Consider the following 16,090-nt stretch of genomic DNA (forward strand, 5'->3'; position numbering starts at 1 on the left):
TCGATTTTTGGAAGATTATGTGTTCCGGTAGTTTGTCTTATAAACTACCCTTTCCGTAATTATCAATGCCCAGCTCGTAGAAATACTGGAAATTTATATTACGTGCGGCGGTAGCCGCGGAGCAGCGAGCAAGTGGCGAAAATTCCCAGACTTAGTGTGCGCGCCATTCTTCTTGCGCTGAACTGAGCGCTGCCATCTTGGTCTTGTTTTGTTTGTGAATTCTTGCGCTTTTTTTTTGGCACCTTCGCCAGTGGCGCGGTCGAGACGTGGCTTGCTTTTGATTGGGAGCCTCGTGGTGGCTTTCAAGTTTCCTGCGCTCCAAATTAATGCTAACTAATTAACTTCACTTAGTACCCAAGTAGTGCTAAATAATTAGAGCTAACTTCTAAAAGCTCTTTACGACTCGCCGAACTTCAGGCGGGCCTGTTAGCATGGAAGCGGAGCGTGGTGCAGTAAAGCATTTATGGCTTCTTCCGGCCTCAAAGTCAAACTTAACTTTTTTGGTGCACATTTGCTTTTTTCGGACATTTTCGCGGTTCGTTGAGAGTCCGAAAAATCGGTCGTCGACTATCAAGGTTCTATGTGAAGTTACAAGTAGCAGTAGTAGTAATAGTTGTACACTATGTGCTCACAGCTATTTTGCAATAGAAAAAAGAAAGGAACAAATTTTCTCTCGTTTTGTACGGGCTGCCTAGCTGTAGTTGTGCTGCCTTGTGGTCGCCTGTATCAGTGGTAAGTGCAGTCCACTTATAACAATATTGAGAAAACCTGAAAATCTGATTATTATAACCAATTATCGTTATATCTGGGCCGGCAAAAAGAAAATTGAAAAGAAAAAAAAGCACGCCCACATATTTTTCCATGCATGTAGGCTTGCCTACTTATGATGTGTAAATCGGGTTGAACAACGCTAACCGTCATAAAGATCATTAACACTTTATTACAGTATACATCAATAGCCATAAAATAATTTAAGCATACTTGAAGAAGTTGGAAATTCGCGTTCACTTGAGCAGCAGCTGAAGCTTGACAATCGCTGTGAGCACCGCTTCCAGTAGCATATGCGCTGGCGGGAGTCCTCTTTTGCGTGCACGAAGCCGATTAGCGACTGAACTGAAGGACATCCCCAGCCTTGATGATCATTAAAATTGTAGAGTGCAAATGTCTGTATTTTTTCACGAGGCTTCCAACCTTGAAACCGTGCCAGAAATCTTGATGAATTAGCCATTTCATCTCGTGAGCTATCACGCCGTCCGTCAATGTGGTCGCTGCCATCTTCCACGCACGCAGAATCGGCGATGGCAATGACGATACGGCCACAGCAGCACTCTTTGTGCGGCTGCGATTGTGATGATGATAGTGCTCATTTCCTTGCGTTTTCGGCCTATATGTTGAGTTTTCACGTCATTGTCTTCCTATATTCTAGCTTTTATTGAATATTCAATAAAAGTTTCGTGGTAAACACCTACAAGGCGGCGATAAAGCTATCGTTTGGTCGCCGCCATCTTCCACGGACGCAGAATCGGCGATGGCGATGACGATACGGCTGCAGCAGTACCCTTTGCGCGGCTGCAATTGCGATGATGATAGTGCTCATTTCCTTCCATTTCAACCGCATTTTCGCGTCATTGTCTTCTTATATTTAGGGTTTGGACTTTTCGGTTTAAACGGAAAAACAGCGATAAAGGTACGCCAAAAGCATTTTAAAAAGTTCGGTTTAAATCGAAAAAGGTCATGCGCACTGCAAACTCTCGATAACTGGAGAAAATTACAGCAGTATTCAATCCAGTGGTATGATGTGAGACAGTGGGATCATTGGTTTAGGTACAGCGGTTGAGGGTTTTGAGGCATTGTTCATGGTTTCACAAATAAGGAAAGAATGGCAGCCATGCTTCCCGACCCTCATAAACATGACAAGCGTTTGAGAAGGGGTGCCTGTGGCGAGGCAGGCACTTCGAGGGGCGAAGAACAGACCAGAGCACTTGCAGCGCGAGTGCTTCCAGGAAATAGTGAAGACCAAAGCCCGCCAGTTTCTTGCCACGTGTCACTTCTTAGACACAAGCCGAGAGAAGCGTGTTTGTTTTTTAAGTAATTTGGTTTGTGCAAAAATTTTATTCTAATAAATAATATTTCAGTTGCTCTTTTGTCAAACGTGTGAATTTAGCTTTTACATATGCGTTTTGTCTTAATGCTAATTTTTGTCATGGCAATAACATTATCTTCCAGGTTCTTAGCTGTATATAAGAGAAACAGTAAAATAAATAAAAGAGCATAAAACAATGAAAGAAAAAAAAAGCCAAAATGTACACTGCGTCACTTTTAACTGTACACGGATGCCTTTATCTCACCGAAAAAAAAAACTATTTATTAAGCAGAAAATAATAATAACCGGAAAAAAACGGAAGTTGTGTTTGCAAATAAGCACGGAAAAAAGTCAGCCGAATTATCAGAAAATAAAAACCGAAGACTCCAACCCCTACTTATATTTTATCTTTTACTGAATATTCAACAAACTTTTTTAGGTAAACACTTACAAAGCGGCGATAAAGCTATCGTTGTATCCTATGTACCGCCGATAATTGAGCGTTATATCTGGTTTATTTTTACATAGGGCAATGGGAAAGATGATAAATCTCAAAAATTTGATCGCTATATCTGGTATCGTTATAAGTGTACTGCACTGTAGTGGGTGTCCTTAGCTGGTGGCTGTTTAAAGCAGGCAGTGTCAAAATGGCGGAATATAGGGGGAGAGACCAGTAGGCGACGTAATGTATTGAACGCAGCATGACAAGCTGGTGACTAAGAGGAGAGGTTTAAGCTGTGCTTGTCCCTAGTGTTGTACCGTGCTGACACTGAATAAGTGTGCATGCTGTGCGAGGAAAGTGTTCACAAATCTTGCATCTTGCCACCTCTGGGATGGAAATTGGGAAGCCCACCATTATCGACCTGACTACACCCCCGCAGGGTCTTTCGCATACGAGGGGCATTCATGAAGTTTGTGTTTATTGCCATGAAGGAACACGGGTAAGGAAATGAGACTTGAGTGGGATTTTTTTACCTTTGTCAACATATTTTCCTCCATAGACCAGAGATATACAGCGATGGCAGTAGACCATCATTGGATACCTCGTCATTTTGAAAGCTCGGGAAGAGCCCCACTTGAGCAGTCACTTTCTTGCCATTTCGGGAAATGTTTCCTGCTCAGTATATTCTTTCTGGGAGGGAAGAGCTGGCTGGGTGCTAGTTTGGTGAATATGGAGGGTAGGGTAATATTTCAGATCCTAAAAAGTCCGCAGCATGCGTCTTTGTCACCTATGCTAAGTGAGCCACTGCATTGTGACGAAGCAGACGGAAGCCTTTTGGAAGCAGCGGCAACCTTCTTCGTACGCAAATTATTGCGAAGAACAGTGTACACTGAGTCTGCACTCATGTCGCTTTGTCTCACTATTTATTTGACAGTTATTTGCCAGCCAGCAAACACTACAGCAGCCTCCACCCTGGCAGCTATTTGTGGCTCATTACCATGCGAATGGTCTGCCACTTTGTTCTTGGGCGTCCAGACTAGTTTGAGCTAGGTAAAATCACCTGCACCATTTGACTACATCCTCATAAGGTGGGGCATTATTGCTGTTCACTGCCACTACATTGGCACAAGTCTTCTTTGAATGGCAACCCTCCAAATACAGAAAGCGGATCACTTAGAGTGATTTTGTTTTGCTGATGGCTACTGCCATTTTTTTGTTTGATGCCCAAGTTGTGTTGTGTGGTACAGTCGACAACCGATTTTTCGAACTCTCGACAGACCACGAAAATGTCCGAAAAATCGGGCAGTTCGAAAAACAAGTGTGCGCCAAAAAACTCGATTTATTGCCTATTATTCACTTTGAGGCCGGAAAAATTCATGAATGCTTTTCTGCACCACGCTCCGCTTCCGTGGTAACAGGTGCACCTGAATTTCGCTTGCATCAACTCAGCTTGCGTCGGCTGCGCTGCTGCAGATGAGTCATCGTCGTCGTCGCTCTCAGACTCCGCAAGCACTTGGCGAATAATTTCTGCATCTTTGAGCCCAGCGCATAGTTCCAACTCGGGGTCCACGTCCGCAAACTCTGAAAATGAGACGGCCGATGGAATTTCGACACCAGCAGTGCGAAGGTCGTGAATGAGCTGCTCACTGCCTGACTGACAGCTGCTCGACGACGCTCTCCTCATCCAAGGCAGCCGACTCATCATTCAGCACAAATCCCGCGTGGCGGAAGCAGTTGCGCAGCATTGTGGGTGCCACAGACTTCCACGCATTGCGAGCGTACTAAGTGCTCCAAGCAAATCGACAGAGTAGGTTTTCCCACTGTCTAGGCACACCACAACCACCAACCACTGGATCGGATCACAACACCAACTCCGTTGAGTGCCTTCTCGCTGCTGCGTTGCACGCAAAAAAAATAAATTCCTTATAAAATCCGGAAACAGCTTCTTGAAGAACTGAAGCCGATTCAATTAAATGCGAGCCACAGTAGCGACAGAACGTAGTAGCATGACCACGGCTAAGCCTACTCGCTACGCTCGGCAACGCACGTGAAACGCATGGCAAACACACAGAGGAACAGGCAGGCAGTCGAAGCGCTCACGCCAAAAGAAAAAAAAAAAAAGTGCTCCGGCAAGCAGTGATGGCAGCGACGTTCTGGAAACGGAAGCTGTGAGGTAAATAACATAGCCTCGATCTAGCGTCAGTTTAGCTCAGGAGCGGCACGCAAGGCCGGCGCTGGTTTTGAGGCTATCGAAGGAAAAAGTAAACAAACAAGATGGCGGCGACACCGCTTAAAATGTGTGGCAGTTGGCCCGGCTGACGCTTGGAACGTCCGAAAAATTAAATAGCCCTCCTTAGAATGTCTGAAATTTTGAGCAGCATAATACATTGACTTTATAAGCTATGTTTTGGGGCCGGGAAAAAGTACGAATAATCAAGCATGTCCGAAAAATTTGTCGTCGACTGTACTTATTATATATAGAACATAGTTTTTGTATGCTGCTAAAGGTAAAAAACATAAGTTCATTTGGATGACTGTCGTTTGATGACTTATAAATGTATGGTACTGGTAATACAAACTACAGTGAAAGCTGGTTAATTCGAACCTTGATAATTTAAATTTTCGGATAATTCGAACTACACTACTCTGTCCGCCCAAGCTCCATAGAAGTCTGTGTACAGAAAAGCCCGTTAATTCAAACGTGACTCATTTCCGCTATGGATAATTAGAACTACGCTCTGCCGTGTCCGGTTGGCTTGGCACTGAACACGTGGGCCCCCCCCCCCCAAAAAAAAAAGACCAGCGAGAGAGCAGCATAGTAAGAGGCTGCGCATGTCCAAAACGGGGACAGAAAATGAAACCAGCTAAAACTATGGAAGAGTGGGTAAAGCCTTAAATGGCTCCGGAGGGTAGGGGTTGGCAGCCGTGGTTGCCTGCTCTCTCTTCCACACAACCAGCCCTTACATTCTGATATATGGATAAGTTCTATCAGCATGATTTTCGGATAATTCGAACTACACTACTTGGTCCGGCCAAGCTCCATAGAGATCTTTGTATAAAAAAGCCCGTTGATTCGAATGTGAGTCTGTTCCGCTACGGATAATTCGAACTACGCGGCGCCGCGTCTGGGCTGCTTGGCGCACATCACGCGGCAAAAAAAAAAAAGAAGTAAAGAAACACCTCCGTGATCGGAAGGCATAATTAGAGGCTGCATACGTCCAAAACGGGGACAAAAGATGGAACCAGGTAAAACCATGGAAGAGTGGGTAAAACTTAAATGGCGCCATGACCGGCGCAGCGGCCGGCGGCGTTGGAGGAAGGGGACGGCGGCCGCGGCAAGTTCAGTGCATGGCCACGCGGCGGCGGCTGCCTGCTCCTTCTTCTGCGCAACCTCCGTAGCTCGCAACTAAATACTCGTTAATTCCAGCCCTGTTAATTTGGAAATAGGGATAAGTACTGTCGGCGCGGTCCCAGCCAACGCCCATAAAAAGCTATGATCTCGGACGGGCACTATGGGTTAAACTTTTTTTTTTTTTGCGATAGCCATCCATCTTTCCACCCACCAGCGTCAGCCGGCTTTTAGCGCCGTTCTTTGGATGATTGGAATGGCAGTAGACTGGCAGTAACGGCACCTGCCCCAGTGGCTCATAGCATGATAAAGCGAACCTACTGAAAAGGAGGCTTGCACAGCCAGACAAGCGCTGGCACTTTGCCAAGTTTGCTTCCCTTCCCCCTGTGGGAGCTAAAGTCAAAAGATAAACACACCGTTATCTTGGCGCACTGCCAAGAAATGTGTTGTGGACAGTGACGCGCCAAACGGAAGGACGCGCTGACTGACGCCTTTATTTATTTTTTTTTTTTTTTCAGATTCGTTCGCACAAATCCGGGCTGAGTGGGTTCATTATGCCAGCGAGTTCGTTACGCGACTACATATATGGTACATTTACCGTAATACAAATGGTTCTGGTCAGTTTTTTCGAGGCCATTCGATAATTCGAACATCGTATAATTAGAACTTTTTTCCCGGTCCCGTGAAGTTCGAATTAACGAGCTTTTACTGTAATTTCCACACTTACCGAAGCGTGGGGTACAATACATTTTTGTTCGCAGGTTAATTTCGAAATGAGCCGCACCCAGTTGAAAGTGTTTTGTTGCGTAAAAATTATCTGCCCACATGACAAACACCCCTCCATTTGAATCAGCTGAGAGTGCAGCTGGTGCAGCGGCAGGCGCGGAAGGCCACTGCAAGTACCACGTACCATTAGGAAGTGTTTTGAAAGTGAGAAGTGAAAAGAAGCATCTCGATGGGATATTGTGCAAAGAAGCCTTGTGACAGCACCGGCTACTAAGGATTGTGCGAGTTCTACAGTTCCTGCTTACCAGAGGTATTTTTCGCACGTCATCTAAAGCGATACCGTTACAACCGATAGCGACACTGTTAGCTATCTTAGGCTGGCGACATTTGCTACTTGAAGCCGCTACGACGGGACATTCAGGAATATTTTATTGTGCTGTCGTTAGGTGAGTTTTTTTGTATGGTTCTTTACTGAATTTGTTAACACGGCTACAGTGTATATGCAGTCGGGCTGCAGTTTCGTCAGGGCAGGCCTCTTGTGCATGCACATAAGTTTAGCTACTGCCGTCGTGATACTCATGCCCAAATGCGTCGTTTTTGTGCGTGCGATGTCGAAACTGATGTTTTATTTGAATAAATTTTGCACTTCATGTCGAGTATTTTGTGTTGCTGCCTGGCTAGCGCGCGACCGCTTTCGCAGTGTGGCGCGCGTCAAGGCACATTCTGCTACATTTTTACTAAAGCGCCGGAGGTGTTAAACGAGAAGAAACAATACACACGCGATGTAAATGCTCAACAAAATATGCGGAAGCGCTGGGTGAGAGCAGCACACGACAAAACGTATCAGAAAATGAGCAGCAGCGGTACAACTGTGGTAGGCGCTCCCAACACGTCCGCCATAACAGATTCGATTGACTTGTTGCAGCAAGAGGGGCTTGCGAAATTTCGAAGCTAACATCAATGCGTTCCAATTGCGGGTAAAATCTGAGGATTTTACTGGTCGTACACATTGCTAATAATTTTTTCAGTGCTAATAATAGCAAAATATAGCACCCCCGCCATTATGCAAGATGTAGAGGTAATCGGGAAAGTGTGATGCAGTGACCACAGGATGGTGAGGTCTCGAATTAGCCTAAATCTGAAGAAGGAACGCAACAGATTAGTAAGAAAGAAACCTATCAACGAATTTGCGGTGAGGGAGAGGGCAGAAGAGTTCAGGATCTCGCTACAGAATAGATATTCAGCTCTAACCGAGGATGGCGACATTACCCTAGAAGCAATGAACAATAATTTCAGAGATATTATTACTGAGTGTGCTGCAGAAATAGGTGGTAGGATAGTTAGAGAGCATACCGGTAAGCTGTCTAAGGAGACGAAAGATTTGATTAAGAAATGCCAATCTATGAAAGCTTCCAATCGAACAGACCAGATAGAATTGGCCGAGATATCAAAGCTAATCAATAAATGCAAGGTGGCCGATATAGACCCTTTACAGCGCGAGCGCATGGGCGCTGCCATATTTGATCATGTGACCCTTCCGTCATCGCCGGCCTTCTGGCCTTCTGGTTTGACGGCTTCCAGCACGCTGGCATTCGGCTGCACGGTGCGGCGTACCAGCTTTCGCTGGGGACAACGAGCTTGTAGACAGGCAATAAACTTCATGTGAATGCCTATAGTATGTGTAGGTGCTAAAAAATGTTTAATTTAACCACGTAGTTCATTTATTGCATCCTTCTAAATGTCTGCATTGGCTAGAACGTTTCGACAAACCCATCAGCCGTCGACTCGGTTTTTTGTTTTGCTTTTTTTTTATCAATTCCCTCTCTAGTGCTCTTTGTGGAAAACGTGACTTTCTGTAAAACTGAATAGATTACAAACTGATTATTCTCTCAAACTTATTTTTTTTTTAAATTTTCTTGCGCAAAGGGTGAACGCATGCTCAGACTATGCTGTCTGAGACGCATTATGAATGTTCATTTAACATTGTGCACAATTCTTACTGCTCAATATGGACGCGCGTGTAATCCCCGACAATTGATAAGATATAATTTTACCTCCTGTAAACGTCCTGGCTTCAAAAGACTATTACGCTGCTTGAAGGCCGCGTCAGGCGCTCAGCGGCATTCACCTGCGCTCGGGCGAAGGTGACTGCAAACTGCACCGGAATTCAGAACGCACAGTACGCAGCCCAAGCAAGCGGGGATATAAAAAAATCTTATCATGGTAAATTTCATCATTGGCCCGTGCATTAGTTTCATAAAAGCAGCAGTTATTACAAGTATTTCAGCAGTACTTGTCTAATTAAAGTTTGGTTTTGTTTGTGCGGTGTTGCGTCCCAAAGCGATTCAGGCTATGAGTGGAGGACTGCAGAAATTCCCATCCCCTTGGGGCTCTTTAATGTGCACTGATATCGCACAAAACATGGGCGCCTGGGTGTTTGGCTCCAGCGAAAAGCAGCCGCCGAGGCCGAGATTCGATCCCGCATATCCTAGGGAATAGTACCTAATTAAAGTAAACAGATTCACTTACATGCCCACACTAACTTTCCTTCTCTGCGCAATCAATTCGTATAACTGCATAGACATTAATAGCAACGTCAAGGTACCTCTTAACGCCCTGCGAAAAAAACTCGGCAGCAGTGCAAGGACTCAATATCCAATTCCTGAGATAACGTCAGGGTCGTTCTCGCATTCCCATGGCTACTGCCGGTGCTAAAACGAGCTGGGGCGTGAGGTGTAGCCATTCTCTGCAATTCACAGGCGCTTTCTTGTCCCAGAAAGGAACATGAACTCGTGATACATCTCCCAGAAAAACGGTTGCCTAGGCCATGATGTGCACCTTATGTATAGAAAGCGTCTTCTGTTCTTTCGCCAATAAACAGCAGGTTTATTAGCTCTACTTCCTCGCAGAATACTTTGACAATACAGATGACACCTGCATCAAAGCAGCGCTGTTTAGAAGTCAGCTGGTATTCTTACACAAGATACACAGCAGCAGTTAGCACTGCGCGCCGATGCGTTCCGAAGGCCAGCAATGACGGCCGTCCTAGTGGTGCCACCTGTTAGGGAAGAGTGGAACTACTCGCTGTAAACGGTCTATAAGGAAGTATAACATAGAGAAAATTGAGCATGCTGTAAAGAATGTGGGAAGCCTTAAAGCGGTAAAGAAGAAATTTGGCATAGGCAAAAACCAGATGTATGCACTAGGGGACAAGGCGGGCAACATAGTCACGAATATGAACAAGATAGTCAAAGTAGCCGAGGAGTTCTATACAGATGTCTACAGTAGCCAAGGTAGTCAGGACCGTATTGAGATTGGTGGTAGAGAAGAAAAGTCAGACATTCCACCAGTGACGAAGGACGAGGTCAAGAAAGCATTAGAAACTATGAAAAGGGGGAAAGCAGCTGGAGAGGATCAGATAGCTATAGATTTGTTGAAGGACGGGGGGGATATAGGGCTAGAAAAACTGGCCACCCTGTATATGCAGTGCCTGGTGTCATCGACGGTACCGGAACAATGGAAGAATGCAAACATTATCCTCATTCATAAGAAAGGGGACGCTAAGGACCTTAAAAATGACAGACCAATCAGCTTACTGTCTGTTACTTATAAGGTATTTACAAGGTAATCGCTAATAGAATCAGGACAACCTTAGACTGCAGTCAAGCAAAGGATCAAGCAGGTTTTTGGAAACAGTACTCTACTATCGATCATTTCCATACCATCAACCAGGTGATAGAAAAATGCTCGGAATATAACCAGCCCTTATACATAGCATTCATTGATTACGAAAAAGCATTTGAGTAAGTTGAAACCTCGGCGGTGATGCAGGCATTGCGAAACCAGGGGGTAGACGAGCCGTACGTGAAAGTGCTGGAAGATATATATATAGTGGCTGCACTGCAACCATAGTTCTGCATAAAGAAAGTAACAAAATTCCCATAAAGAAAGGTGTTAGGCAAGGAGACACAATCTCCCCAGTATTATTCACAGCTTGTTTAGAGGAAGTATTCAGAGACTTGGAATGGGAGCAGTTAGATAAAAGGGTAGATGGGGAATACCTCAGTAATCTGCGATTTGCTGATGACATTGCCTTGCTAAGTAACTCGGGGGATGAACTGCAAGTAATGATTGATGACCTAGACAGGAAAAGTAGAAAGGTAGGCTTGAAAATTAATATGCAGAAGACTAAGGTAATGTTCAACAGCCTCGGGAAGGAACAGCAGTTTACGTTAGGTAGCGAAGCACTGGAAGTAGTAGGCGAATATGTCTACTTAGGACAGGTAGTAACCGCAGATCTGGACCATGGAAAGGAAATAACAAGAAGAATAAGATTGCGATGGAGCGCATTTGGTAAGCACTCGCAGATTATGACCAGCAGCTTACCGGTATCGCTCAAGAGGAAAGCATACAACAGTTGCATCTTACCTGTACTCACCTATGGGGCTGAAACATGGAGGCTAACCAAGAGGGTTCTACTTAAGTTGAGGACAACTCAGAGGGCTATGGAATGAAAAATGGTAGGGGTAACATTAAGAGATACAAAGCGTGCAGATTGGGTCAGAGAAATAACTCAAGTTACTGACATTCTAGTGGAAATCAAGAAGAAGAAATGGGCATGGGCGGGACACATAGTGCGAAGAGAGGATAACCGATGGTCGCTTAGGGTAACAAACTGGATTCCAAGGGAAGGAAAGTGTAGTAGGGGGCGGCAGAAAGTTAGGTGGACGGATGAGGTTAAGAAGTTTGCAGGGGTCAAGTGGATGCAGCTACGTAGCACAGAACCGGATTAATTAGAGAAATATGGGAGAGAGGCCTTTGCCCTGCAGTGGGTATAGTCAGGCTGATGATGATAGCAATTTAATGCATTATATACCTTGTTCTACTCTCGGGTAGGTATGGATGCAATTTAGCGATCCGAGTGTTTTCCACCAAAAAAACAGGAGCCGCTAGTGTCGCCAGCAATTTTTCCACCCCATTGCTTCTATGGAAGTGTCACCCCACTGCTATGGGTTACTCGGGAAAAATTTTTTTTTTGCAAGAGTAGTCCATCCTTCCACCTATCGGCTGGCTGTCAGCCGTGGTCATGATGCCAGCTTTTAGCATTGTTCGCTTCAAAAGGCGTTTGCTATTGCGCGTTCCAATAGGTGAGTGGCATGAGTAGACGGCGCCCACCCCAATCGCTAAAGTGAACTGAAAATGAGGCTTGCACAACTGGACAAGTGCTGCCACCTGGCCAAGTTCGCTTCTCCCCCTTGCTAGAGCTAACGTCAAAAGGTAAATACATTGTGATGTTATTGCTGCGCTGGCACATTGCCAAGTTGCGTTATAGACTGTGACGATGCGAAATGGAGGGACGTGCTAACGACCGCCACCTCCGGCTTTAATTTTTGTTTTCAAAATCTTGGGCAAAAATCGGAGGTGGGTGGGTTCATTATGTGAGTGGGTTCGTTATGCGAGTAAATACGGTAAATTTACTCTAATGCAAATGGTTCTTGTTGGTTTTTTCAAGGCCGTTCGATAATTAGAACATTGGATAATTTGAACGTTTTTCCCAGTCTCATGAATTTCGAATTGACGAGCTTTTACTGTATATGGACGCCCCTCATATCCCTTCAAGTAAACCTGCCTGTGACAGCTGCATCCACTTGACCACCGCAAACTTTCTAATCTTATCAGCTGGCCTAATGGGAATGTTATCAGTGATAAATTTGTTTGAGAACAACTCAGCCACTTATGAAAAGGATTACAGTAGAATCTCGGTGATACGAAATTCAAAGGGAGACGAAAATTTTCGTATCACCCGAAATTTCGTATCACCAAAAAACGAGCAAATTCCGTTTTCAACCCTTCCAACAGGTACGAAATATTTATTTTCGTTGAAAGAAATTGCGTATATCCTTCTGCACCTTTTTTCCCGCGAGATCTGATAACAGAGAGTTTTGAAAACTGAAAAATTGGGCCGCTGTCTTCTCCCGCACAGACTCGGAGGTCACGACGCGCCGCAGAACATCGATGGCATGCATCGTTTCTGCTGCCGTTGGCGGTGGGTCATCAACGCTTTGGTCGTCGTCATCTTCGTCACTGCACGGAATGCCAGGCTGTGATGACGCTTCCTCCGCAATATCTTCAACCGTGCGGAGACCACAGGTGGCGAGGTCGTCGTCCGCGGTGACGAAATCGTCGACGCAACAGTCGACGTCAAGTTGATTCCAGACATCGATGGGAATTGGGTCTGGCACTTGCGAGGCAGTAGCCACAGCGGATTTGAAAACCCCACACTTCGCGAAACAATTGGCGATGGTCGTAGGAACGACGCGATCCCAGGCAATTGCAAGAAAATGCACAGCGTCCAGAAGAGTGATCTGGAGATTCGCGTCCTTCCTTTCAATCTTCGAGAGGAGGCGGCGCACCAACAAAGCTTTAAAATGGTGCTTAACATTCCTTATAATCCCAGCATCCGGTGGTTGCAAATGACCTGTTGTGTTCGGGGGCAGGAACACCACCTTAACACTCTGTAGTGTCATTTGTTTTCGATGGGCGGTGCACTGGTCCAGCAGCAAAACTATTTTTCTGTTGTGGCAAGACATCTTGCGGTCGAGGTACGTGACGAATTCCATAAACAAAGAAGACGTCGTCCATGCCTTTTTGTTCGCCTTGTAGACGCAGGGCAATCGACCTTCTGCCTTAAAGCATCGGGGCTTTTGATATTTGCCAATGACTGTCAGTGGCATCTTTTCCGATCCGTCGGCGTTGAAACAAAACAAAACTGTAATGCGCTGTTTGCTCTTTTGTCCGCCCCGGCAGGCATCGCCTTTAAAGCACAAACTTTTTTCGAGCTGGAGATTGTAAAACAGCCCTGCTTCATCTACATTAAAAACATCACGTGCCTCATATCCCGCTATGTAAGACGGCAGTGTGGTTGTCATCCAGCCTTCCACGGCGGAGGCGTCGACCTTTTTTCCTTCGTCACAAACGGTCTTGTATGAAAGATTATGACGCACCTTGAACCGGTGAATCCATCCACCGGAGGCCTGAAAGTCATCAATTCCAAGTGTGAGTGCAATGTCCGCTGCCTTCTCACGAAGCACTTTTCCGTCGATGTTGACGCCAGCCGCCGTGACCTCTCTGAACCACGTTAGAAGAACCTCTTCCAACTTCACATGGTGGGCAGTTTTGGCTTCTTTAGAATTCATCGCGAAGTGCTGCACATTCTGCATAATTTGATCGCGCTGACCAACGAACATTGACAGCGGCAGGCCTAGCGCCTTTTCTTGGGCTCTTTGCCCACCTTATTTAAAATTTCCAACTTGTCTTTAAAGCTCAGCACCTTTCTCTTCCGTGACATTGCAGTATGATGTATCTTTTCGCGTTGCCGAGATGATCACAAAACGACGCAATATCAACGCGCTGTCAGCCTCAACAAACAAGAAATCGAAGCAACGTGGTGCCGCTGCAGCGGAGACTCCGGAAAGCGGAAGAGCGTGGCCTGCGGGGTGGCGGAGAAATGTGGAGAGGGCCGCAAGGCCGTGCGCACAACACCAATAGCAGAAAGCAACAACGAGATAAATAAAACAAAATGCGGGGGGAGGGGAGAGAAAGAGAGAGAGCGGGGGGGGGGGAGGGGCAAGATATCGCCGCCGGTTTTTTCCCGCTGTATTTTTTTTTTCTTTCGCGCACGTGTGCGTGATCCGTGCAGTGCTGCGCCGCTGCGCATGCTTTTCTCGCTGTGAGTGTGTGCGTGGGCCTCGACCAGTCGTGATACCGAAGTTCGTATCACCCATAGCGAAAAGAAAATGTGTTCGGAACATCCGATTTTTTGCCCACTGAACGCAATGCAATTCGGTCGGGGAATTTTATGAATTCGTATCACACCGAATTTCGTATCAGCCGAGTTCGTATCACCGAGATTCTACTGTATGATAGAGTGAGGACAACTTTGAGAGAGCAAGGAATGGGTCAGGAAAGGAACTTCTGCTGATGACAATCAGGAAGACGATCAGTTAGGCATTTAATACAAAGGCAGCATAACTGATGGCCTCTTAGTGTTGTGGAACTGATCCCAGATGGACGCAAGCATAAAGAGGTGGTGATGGGGGATCAATTGGAGAAATGCATTGGGCACACAACTGCACTTGATTACATGTGCAGGTTCCCTGATGAGCCGACTGCAGCTGACGTGGTCAACTCTCTAGACTTTGACTCATTGGCGCGTGTCCTCAAGGTCTACGGAGAAGAGAAGCGGGCCAAAAAGGTAGGGCTGCTGCTGCTGTGGCTTTTTTCTGTCCCTCGTTATGGCTGTTTCCCCAAAGACAAAGTTAGTTGCTCTTGAAAAGTAAATAAATTGCATTGCTAAGTGCTGAAAAAATTGTATAATAAATTATAGGGCAGTTCTAGATCTGGTAATGGGTAGTAGACAAACTCTTGAATATGCTTGATATTTTTATGTGTCATTGGCTGATGGCTAGAATAAATGGTCCTGCATGGGGTTTTGCTTCTCATATTTTGTTGAAGGCACGAAAAATTTTATTCTCACAATAAGGCCGAGTGACATGCTTACACACGCTACTATTCTGGCCAGCTTTGGTTGTGATAAAGTTAAGACATATTAACTCTGTGACGAGTATTCTGTGACAAATGTCAGTGATTCGTTGGTGTGGTGCGATACGGCACGATACCTGAATGCAGGGCTTTGATGGCAGTAATTACTATGATCATAGATGGCCCCAAGGCGTGATTTCTGTTTTTTTTTCATAGTACAGTCAAATCCCAATATAACGAATCCCGTGAGAGCGCAAAAAATTATTCGCTATTTTGAAGTATCGTAATGAAAAATCTGCGATTATAAGCCAGTGGTCAAACCTAGGTATGCAAATGACGTACCTTGGCAGTGGGCACGTGTGTGACAAGCAAAATCTCAAATGAAAATGTTTAACTCCAAAGCTGATTTATTTGAAGAAATCAGTTATTTTCTTCTGCCGTGTGCAGCAAGCACAACCATATATTACATTACAGTGAAAGCTCGTTAATTCGAACCTCGCTAATTTGAATTTTCGGATAATTCGAACTATACTAGTTGGTCCGGCTAAACTCCATAGAGATCTGTGCATAAAAAAGCCTGTTAATTCGAACGCGAGTCAGTTCCACTACGGATAATTCGAACTACGCACCGCCGCAGCTTGGCCAAACTACGCGGCCAAAAAAAAAAGTAAAGAAACACCTCCGCGATCGGAAGGCATAGTTAAAGACTGCGCACGTCCAAAACGGGGACAGAAGATGGAACCAGGTAAAACCATGGAAAAGTGGGTAAAACTTAAATGGCGTCATGACCGGCGCGGCGGCCGGCGGCGTTGGAGGGAGGGGACGGCGGCCACGGCTGCCTGCTCTTTCTTCTGCGCAACGTAGCTCGGAACTAAATACTCGTTAATTCCAACCCTGTTAGTTTGGAAATAGGGATAAGTACTGTCGGCGCGGTCCCAGCCAACGCCCA

The 16,090-nt window shown here is 45.6% G+C and overlaps 1 protein-coding gene across 4 annotated transcripts in view; it reads left to right on the forward strand.

The window, feature by feature from the left end:
* The window catches only part of LOC146174789 (putative methyltransferase-like protein 15 homolog), a 148,974-nt gene that overhangs the window by 13,306 nt on the left and 119,578 nt on the right, over positions 1 to 16,090 (forward strand). For all 4 annotated transcript variants that reach the window (XR_014701965.1, XM_084583955.1, XM_084583956.1 and 1 more), the window contains exon 5: positions 14,752 to 14,854. Coding sequence is in view for 3 of the 4 variants with exons in the window: in XM_084583955.1 (XP_084440081.1) it covers positions 14,752 to 14,854 (103 nt within the window). In the remaining variant the exon portion in view is untranslated. The remainder of the gene's footprint in view (positions 1 to 14,751; positions 14,855 to 16,090) is intronic.

This window comes from Amblyomma maculatum, chromosome 11 (genome assembly GCF_055883805.1).
Source record: "Amblyomma maculatum isolate TAMU_Amacu chromosome 11, ASM5588380v1, whole genome shotgun sequence".
In the NCBI taxonomy this organism is placed as follows: domain Eukaryota; kingdom Metazoa; phylum Arthropoda; class Arachnida; order Ixodida; family Ixodidae; genus Amblyomma; species Amblyomma maculatum.